Source organism: Ylistrum balloti, unplaced genomic scaffold (assembly GCF_031769215.1).
Source record: "Ylistrum balloti isolate Yb309-2 unplaced genomic scaffold, AGI_CSIRO_Ybal_v1 Utg371196, whole genome shotgun sequence".
Taxonomy (NCBI): Eukaryota; Metazoa; Mollusca; class Bivalvia; order Pectinida; family Pectinidae; genus Ylistrum; species Ylistrum balloti.
The window spans coordinates 205071-215064 of NW_026782651.1; the positions used below are offsets into that span (position 1 = coordinate 205071).

The 9994-nt window shown below is 35.8% G+C and overlaps 1 protein-coding gene across 1 annotated transcript; it reads right to left on the bottom strand.

The window, feature by feature from the left end:
• Positions 1 to 3309: 3309 nt before the first annotated feature.
• LOC132561375 (uncharacterized) lies at positions 3310 to 9228 on the bottom strand. The gene is made up of 4 exons (XM_060226101.1): positions 9135 to 9228; positions 7920 to 8036; positions 5869 to 6305; positions 3310 to 3672 (listed from the first exon to the last, which is right to left on the bottom strand). Exons 1-4 carry the CDS (start codon positions 9226 to 9228, stop codon positions 3310 to 3312), a joined length of 1011 nt encoding a protein of 336 aa, XP_060082084.1.
• Positions 9229 to 9994: the final 766 nt, after the last annotated feature.

The following is a 9994-nucleotide window of genomic DNA, read 5'->3' on the forward strand; positions in this document are numbered from 1 at the left end:
GATATAACTTGTGCTGTTTTTCAGTAAGAAATCTTGTAGATCCTAATAATGAACGGTTCTCTCCTGACCTTGACATTATGATCAAACAAACTGCTGTATCTCAATCAAGTGGTACATTGAAATATCTATCTTACCAAAGGAGATACATTTGTAGCTCACTATCATGATCTGTGATGGATGTGTTAGTTTCATTTTGCTGAATGTGAATTTCCCATTTCTTGGTAGAAACATTCTTGTCAATTCATATTCTGGGGATTGTCATCATATCACCAGGGAATTCTAATGTTCTATATCCCCGTGTGGTAGGACATTTGAAGTGTTCGATGTACTTTAGTTAGCCTTGTGGTTTCTTGCCACTTCGCTGGTCAATTTGGAAAATTTAACACTATTTAACGTGATATACAAACAATAAATTAAACCGCATCATGCAGCTGTTTGGTCCTTCTAGGACTCACTAATGATGATAATGGCCGAAATATTAGATCCTAAAGGGGACTGAGGAAAATCCCAAGTGATCGAAAGAAAAGTAAAAATCCTGATTGGAGTGGGGTGCACTTATCCCATTCTTCAGTAATTTTCAAACCTAGTAGTTGTTGTTTGAAAAATGAGGAGCCATGCTATAAAATGATCATCGTGTCCATTTAAAGATCCTTAAAAATATCCAGTGAGTATTTTGAAAATGTTCAGAAATCTTCAGTATCATTTCCCAACAGTAAGCAAGTTACAATGAATGAATAAGATAGAAATTGTGACATTTTTATTAGAATTTACGGCATCAAATTTACAATGCCTTCACAAAATGCCAAGAAAACGGTGCCCCTTAGATTTTAATGCCGACGTCCCCCGAATCGTTGGCACCATGGAGATGTCCCAAACCCGTTCTCCAGCACCACATCCAACCAACGCTTGGTCACGTCCGTGACTGTTGCCATGGAGATGTACCATGGCCCTCCAAGACGAGTTGGTAGATTTGTTATCAGACGGGACGGTGATAGCGAATTGGTAAAGACCACGACTAGGACATGTAAACTGTCCTCCACTAACATCGTTACCTCCTCCTTGGCTGACTTCGACGTGGTTTACTTTCACCGAGTGTCCGTTTTCTACACTGTAAGTGAGTTGAAGTGGAATTCAAAGCCGATGATATAGTTAGACGCTTTTCGGCCCGCTTATGATTTATAATAAACAAGCATGTCATATTGCATTCCAGTGTTTTCAAGGTTTAACCGTTAACCAATATTTAATTGCAATATCACTTAATTATTTTCCAAAATAATTGACATGCACGTTTTAAAAGAAAACAAAATACCAACACAACTTCTCGGTTTCGTTTTGCTTTTTTTAAGGTAGTTCATCTATAGCACGAACTGCGTTTTGCAAGGCTTGTAAAAATCCTAAAATCTTGTATAAAATAAAAACTCATTACAGATCCTATATATGTCACAGTAGGGTTGGTAATGTGCTGTGTATAACATAAATGTATTAACCTGTGAAAGTATGGTGTCATGGGTACACTACAGCAGACAAACAGAATGCTAGATTTATTTCCTTGTTTTTTACTTATCATATCTTATTGTTCCCATTTAAGGACAAGCCAGTAATATGTTATCGGTAGGTGCATGTATAAGCCGTGCCGTATCTGTTCGGCCCGTTTAGAACGTGACTTTCTCACTTCTATTTCCGGTGGTAAAGCGGAATTAACTTGAATACTTCGATTTCAAAGTAATGGTCGTCCAGATTCAACGACTCCTATCTGACTTCCGTAACCTTTGACCTATTTTGAGTTTCTGAATCTCGATCACTAGGGTTTGACGAGTGTTTTCCTTGTCTACTTGTCAATATTTTTGTTTCATGTCAGAATTTCCTAATACTAATTAAAATACATTAACTTTTTCCTGGCAATGTAGTTATATTCTGTAATCAGAGGAAATGTAAGGGACTGTTAATGACACTTGCCGAGTCATAGATACGGTGATCGACAAACTTGCTGTTCTATTAGACGAATTTCAATAATCTCGGTAAAGATTAACATATTTCAAATCAAATCTAAATTTGTATTAGACATTCAAATGTATGGATAGTATAAATATAAGCAAGTATCTAGCTCAATGTATTTATAGTCGTTATAAATGACAAATTGTTGACGACAAGCATGCCGTATTGTACTACAAGCGCTGTATAATATCTGCCTGCTTAGCTGTAGTGTAATGGTTGTCTTAAGCATTAGTTCCTTCTCTGGAGACAGATCTGTCCTTGTTCTTACCGAGTTTGTATCTCACTGCACTATGACAATTAAGTTAAAGTTATCAAAAATGCATAAATTTCCGTTGTACTATCAGCATTATCTTTCTATTGTGTACAATTGTACATTGTAATCAGTAAACATCCAACATATTGGTCTTTTCAGTTACTTTTATTGCATGCATATCAATACACTGTGTCCTTTAGTACCACAACAGCTAGCCTCTGGCTAAGTTAGCCAAATTACTAGAAATATTTAAACAATGAACTGAAGGGCGCCATTCTATTTGTCGTCCAGCCGGATTGGCTTCATATCTGCAGTATACACCATGTGGTAACAGTTTATATATATTTCGATCCTCTCAGTAAGTAAAGACATTTTGTTTGTGACAGATTCTACCTTTGTAATGTGGACTGTCAGATCGACGTCAACTGTAGCAGACGAAGTTGACAAACTTGGTAATCGAGTGTGCAATTGCGGTTATAATGCTTTTGTGGTAAAATTACGTATTTGACAATGTTCTGCAATGATTTTATAGCTTTGTAAAGTTACTCTTTTTGTGAAGGCCTTCTTTAAGTCCACATGTCAGCACACTGTATATTGACACCGAAATGAAAGTGACCGGCGGCCAGTTTTGTTTACCTAGGAGACACTGACCGAATCACTAGAAATTGTAGGATGCTGTCTCATATACTACAATAGGTACAGTAATGATATATAGGCAAATACAACACAGAATGTTAAATATTCATATCTACCAGGATTACTTTGTGCGGGACAACTAATCTTGACCATCGAATATGTATTTATACAATTGACCAGATGGGCGTTCATAACCTGATACACTCCCATCTGGTTTACCTAGAATTAAAACGATAAACTGGTGACAGAACAGAAATACGTATATAGTATGCTTTAAATTATGGCCCGATCAACATATAAGTAAGTAGATAGACCATTAGCGAATATCTTTATTGCATTGATGCTGTAAGGTGACCACTGAAACTTGGGGAAGGTTTAGCTGCGGCGAGGGTAGCGTTGTCACTTGCTCCATGAAGATGACGGATCTATACCTGTTGTCCGACACGACACTCGACTACCACTACTTGTGTCGCCTGGTCGAAACCTGGCGAGTTGGCTTGGAGACGGCCAATTTGAATGGTGTCCATGGCCATTTCACTGTCTAAGGTACCACCCAGTTTGGACGAAACGGTTGAGGCAAACTGGAAAATGCCATGTTGTGGACACGTGAACCGGCCGTTCGTGACATTGTAGCCAGCACCTTGGTTGGTGTGAATGTGATTGAAGATAACTGTCTCCTGGTCGCTAAGTTGGACGTTTGGGCCGTATATCTGGGCATCAAAACCGATGTTTGGATCAGCCGCTCTTCTAAATGGTAGTACGAGGGATAAATAACTGAAGGAACAGCACTGGAACATTTTTTTTAAATTTGAAATTGGAGTTGACATTGCGATGATGTTAGTCATTAAACATATATATAACTGGCTTAGATCTACTGAACTATATTTTGCTTTAATATCTAATTCGCTGAGGCATCAGGAATTAGCCATTGGCGCCTGATGTTTATAAACAAAGTTTTAACCTTTAACCAAAGAGTAGAGGATCCCCATTGTGATCAATTAAAATGACAACAACCGGTGTATTTTGTAAACATTTCAACATGCTTTTTCAAAAGGAGTTTGCAATATATCATGAAAACTCTCAACTGTATTATATTGCGTCTTTGAATCTGTTGTTGCTATATATGATAAGTTTTTATTACATAATTTACATACATTTAAAGGGTTTTTAAATCGCTCGATATTTTAATGATACTCTGTCCTGCCTTTTTCTATGTCCATCGTTGTATCATCTTGGAGATCGTGAGCTCGAACCGTTAGTTTTTCCAATTGATCTTCATTAGTGTAAGTAGAAAAAACCACATCGGTAGAGTCTCAAGCAGGACTGGAGAGGACAACGGGACAGAGACAGACAAAAGTCATACACGTCCCTTAGTATTGTCAGTAGTGTAAAGAATTTTCTCTTTTGTGTAGTGGATTTCAAAATTTTAGACTAGGAACAAGGTAACATTGACATTTTTCGGTTGGAAATCACAGACTGGTGTTTTAGACAATCCAATTATAACTTAATATTTGGATAGATGTTCTGAAGTGCTGATTTTCCCCAGTGAATTTTGAGCATCAGAAAGATTTTTTTTCTGCCTTAAAACTTTCAACGTTTGATAAACTAAATATTTCTTATGTATCACAGTTGTGAAAACTATCTCCTCAAAACCTTAGACAAAAATGATGGAATAGCAAAACAGCTGATTATACGAAGAATAGGTCTACATTTTTGTGAGATATTTTAAATATTTACATTTCAAGTTTTTTTATTTGTACAAAAGGAATTCACAAAAGCCCCCCAATAAATTAGAAATATACATCATTGTGAAGGCACTTGATATAATGAAAAATTAATTACTCTCCAAGCCGTGTGTGTATTTTATCATCTGCGGTCAGTTGTCCGAGTACACATATTGTGTAAACCAGACCGTAGGTGAAAGAGGACGCCATGTTGGTCTTCACAAATATAATGTGTAAACTCACTATGAAGAATGTTATCTGTCAATGGGGCGAAGTAGGAGAGCATTGCATAAACTCGGACAAGATAAACCACTCTGTTATTCCATAACAGTATTCATTTATTCATTGTTCTTTGAGTTTCCATATCTCAGTACAGAATACTTAACAAGGTACTGCCATTTTTTTTATCGTTATCCAAAATCATGTGTTTACATATAGGAATCATATAACATAGAATATAAATATAACACAAATAGTTTCTGCTTACTTCTTTTGTGGTTTTCTGAGGATTTTTAAAATTTTCGTTTGAAGGCCTATGCTATGTAAAAATGTATGTGATAACCTTTTGACGTGATAAATTTGAATGAGTTGTTTCGAAATTGTTGAATGATACATCAACTTTATCGTAATATTTGTTTATTTGATGTCTTTTTAAAACAAGTTTTAGTTTTTGTAGTCTCTTCGACTTGACTCGATCCTCAGACAACGTAGAGAACACCAAAAGTCAACAAATCGTAGCTTAAACTCACTGATTAAAGTAAGGTAAGATATACCCCTGAATGGGGAGAATAAGACCATTTCTCGTGTTTTTAAGTTTTAAGAAAGTAAATATTCACTGATTCAACATGATAATATCTTCGTGGATTCCATATTTGACACGAAACACTATAACCCGGTATATGGACAGGTGACCTCAGGTTAAGTTCACATAGAGCAATGCACATCGATGTCAACAATTAAACAATGACATTTCAACAGAGTATTTGTTTAAACTCCAAACCGATGAAACCAAGGCAGCATTTGACCAAACGACAGATTTCGCTGTAATTTTTTATTAAAAAAAACAATAAAAGCAAAATAAGGTCAGGAATCCGAAAACGTAAAACGTCTTCTGTAGCGTCGTCATATAGGTCAATTAGGGTATGTAATGTCAAGCTCTCAAAATGAGAGCCAGGTCAACCACAACGACACCAAAACAAATCACAAGTAACATAATACTGATCAGCAGCAGATGTTTATTTACATTTATAATAGATTTACAAGATGGCCGCTGAAACTTGGAAACTCTCTCTTTCCACCAAGGAGAATGGTGCCATTAGCTCCGTGGAGTTGACGGACCCATACTTGTTGTCCAACCTGGCATTCTAACACCACTACCTGCGTCGCCTGGTCCAAACCAGGCGGGTTGGCATGGAAACGTCCAACTTGAACGAAGTCCATGACCATTTCACAGTCTATAGTATCATTAGATTTGGACGGAATAGTGGAGGCAAATTGGTAGATCCCGTGTTGTGGACACGTGAAGCGGCCATTACTGACATTGTACCCTGCACCTTGGTTGGTCTGAATGTGGTGGAAGATTACTGTCTGTTGGTCTTGAAGTTGGGTATTTGGTCTAGCCACCCGCGCATCAAAACCGATGTCTGGACCAGTTACACGTCTCACTAGCATGAAAAGAGACAACAGTGCAAGAAAGTCTTGGAATAGATAATGAAAGATATTCAAATTAATAGAAAGACGCAGTTTGGTATTAGTGTTTGTTGTTGTTTGGCAACTGGCACAATTTAGGCAACAAATTGAAATCAGCAAAGTGCTGACCCTTGTAATTTCTAAATATTGCGAAATCTTTATTGCTTCTACGATTCGATTGACTTATGTGTTGACATAACTCAACATTGTAATGAGATGTAAAAATAAATTGAAAAAAAAACATACAGTATTGATTAATAGCGCTTATTCATCTCACCTTTGACTTTTGACATAACTTTGAATTCATTAGATGTGCAAATGAAAAGTATGCAATATTGATTGATAATGGTGACTTATTTGACCTGTGACCTTTGATGACATAAAGACATATACACATACCTTTGACATAACTTTACATTTTAATGAGACATGTAATTGAAAGCATATATTATTGACACTGCTGGTAGACTTTAAGTCCCCGGAGTTTGCTTCATCCTGCATGCCACGTTTTAATTCATTCGAATAGGGGCACGGTTCAGAATATACACATGTACTTGACGCTGTTCTAAAATTATCTGATGAATGAAAGTTACGAAATCTGTTAATTCTGGGACTGTTGTATCACCCTGTCTATATTTTGACTTTTCTTTCTATCACTTTGGATTTTCCTCAGTAGCCTCCTAGGCTTCTAACTTTCAAGCATTAGGCCTCCCTTAACATAATGAGTCCTAGTAGTATGTATATTTGTTACACAATTTTAATTATATAAAATTGACATCCATTGATTACCAATATACCAGTGTCCTTTATAGACTTTTAAAATGCTATTTTTAACCCCCATGTAAAACGACTGAATTCTGCTAGTTTTCATATATTGGAGTTTTTCTCTTTCTTTGGAGGAATATTGATATCATCACTTCTGTTTATGTCATAATCCTCCCTTGCCTTATCCCCATATTCGTCTGTCTTATCCTCTCTTATATCAGGTCGATTGTCCCATTCTGACATACCTTACCTGGTGTCCATAACTTGTCACTACGGCTATACGGTATGGAAATGGAAAGATTGGTTTTAACATTAACAAGAATTTATGGATTTTGGTGACTACCTATTGACCTGTATCATACACCTGCTGTGTAATCATGTGTGGAATTAAATAATTTGATATGCAACCTCCAATGACATATAAAGCTGTGCGAATTAAATGCCATTGCAATATCCACAGCCAATACTAGTACCAGGATCATAGGAATGGATGTTACGGAGATCTTTACAACAATCAAGAGTAGGCAGGAAAGAAATGATTGATTTATCACACTAAGTATCTGTTTTCTTATGTAATTATTGCCCGATCTATCGGTCACGTGATTCCGACCGTTTATCCCTATAGGCTCCTTGTTTCCTTTGCGATTCCATGGATCTGACCCTGGAAATCGTCAAATCAATTGTATGTTTTTTGGTGCAGAACAAGGATATTTGGTTAGAGGGGTGCATTTTTAAGAACTGTTTTCTGAAATTGTGTCCTGCCCCCATCTATTCCCCGGATCTGTAAATGGCTAAGTTTACTCGACGTCCTGAACACTTGTGCTTGCTGTACTTTATGATTTTATGACGAGTCCTACCTCTTTCATTTTCCAGACTTGCATCAAGTTTGTCTGCTCGAAGCTTGATATCTTCCAGCTGAATTTCATTAGCGTGAGCAGAATAGTCCACATTAGCTGCCAAAGTCTCCAGAAAGGCTAAAGTTTACATAAAACAACAGAGATACACAACAAGTTACAGGCCATCATATGAGTTGATTTCAGTTTTATTTATTTATGTATTGGTATTGGAATAACACATTTTTCATCCATTTTTTTCAATATTCTAAGTACATATAGTTCAATAAGATTGGAAATCTCTTGTTTGCAGTTGCACATAGAATAATTTGTATGAAATCTCTTGTTTGCAGTTGCACATAGAATAATTTGTATGCTCAAAGTCTATATATTAATCATAAACTATAAAAAACAGCCTTGACAGAATATGATTTAGATAAACAAAACAATATCAGAGAATCATTTCCTACACAGCATGATATTGCAGGTTCTACATCAGTTCTAAAACATGTCATCTACAGAGTAACTGTAGACACTCAAATTTCAAAAACAAAACCATAATAGTACAGTATGTTAGGTAAGCTTGATTAATACAGTTTGTGGTATCTCAAACCTTATGTGGAAAGTGCAAATGAGGCATAAGTGGTTTTTCGAACATCTGTAATTATATGGCAGTAAAAATCTATATTATAGGAATTTGAAATGCAGATTTGATTTGTAAGAAATGATAGACAGGATATTTAATCATTTTCCGTTTATTATCATTGATATTTCACAGTATGACTGAATTTCTATATTTCATAAGCGTGAAAAATGAAGATGTGTTATATTATACAAGTAAAATATCTCTGATATTTACATGTAACAGGAACCCATTACTGTTCTTTTCTTCATCTTCTGATGTAATCATGTACATGTGCAAGAATGGATTACAATTATTGTATATGCTATATTATACAAAAGTGGAATGAAGTTATCATGTCCCTTGTGAAAACAGTTGATAAGAGTATTTTTTTATCTCTGTTTTATGTATAGGTTTTTGTACTCGGCACGTTTCAATTTAACATTATGTGACGTCACAAGAAATCCTGACGTCATCATATGCATGACAAATTGGAAGCACGTCTGTAGAATATTTCTGTCTTTGCAATCGCAGTTGTAATGTGTCATCTAATACATTTCAATTAAATATAATATAGATATAAAAAGTTTGGGCGTATATTGCTATGGTTTGCTCACCAATACGATTGTCGATATCATCTGCTGCTGTCAGCTGTCCATAGCCGAGAATGAATACAGTATAAATTATGCCGAACGTCACAAAGAACGCCATGTTTGTCTGCATAAGATTGATATGTTTACTTGGCGAAACTATCAAGAAGGCTTATCTATATAATCTGTAATGTGTGCGCGCATTGTATGGAATAAGAGAAGATAAAGGCATACCAAAGATAGCTAGGTACTGTTACCGTATTGTCTACCAAACGTCTTCGATATTTGTATGTTAACATAAACCAGAAATATAACTTACCACGGTGTGTTTAAACTTTATATCTATTGGTTGATGGAGGTTAAACATCGAGTGTATAATGTATATTGTACATACAAAATGGGTTTTTAATTTATTAAGACCCGAGCATTTACGAGTTTGTTTTTTTGTTTTGTTTTTTTTGTTTTTTTTTTTTTCTTGTTTGTTTGAAAATTATGGGTTACTTTTTCTGTCACCACTGTGATTTCATTGAGAAATCTATCTCTATTTCTTCATGCGATATGAAACTGGGCGTGTTTGATACTCGTTAGTTAATTTGTTGGTTCCATTTTTTATACCTTGTCCTTATTTCAGAACGTGACATTACTTTCTTGGAGTGTCAAAGATTTGCATGACGGGGATCGTCGTAAATCTTTCTTTTCTTCCTATTTTGCCCTTGTTTTATTGAATTAGAGTTTGGATTATGCTTATGCTGACAAGTTGACATTTTCTTTTTGTACTTGTTTGTGAAAATGCCACGCTTATATGAAACATATGTCTTTGATCGATTGATTAGGAACAGCACAATCCATGTTTCTCCAGTATACATGTTGCATTTAGCACCAAGTAC

Bases quoted from the DNA above. Each gene is read 5' to 3' on its own strand.
- LOC132561375 (XM_060226101.1), bottom strand. From the start codon at position 9,228: ATGGCGTTCTTTGTGACGTTCGGCATAATTTATACTGTATTCATTCTC. The intron at 8,037-9,134 runs GTGAGCAAACCA...TGTAAACTTTAG, and splicing joins TGATATCGACAATCGTATTG to CCTTTCTGGAGACTTTGGCA. The intron at 3,673-5,868 runs GTAAATCTATTA...AAAATGTTCCAG, and splicing joins CAAGTTTCAGCGGCCATCTT to TGCTGTTCCTTCAGTTATTT.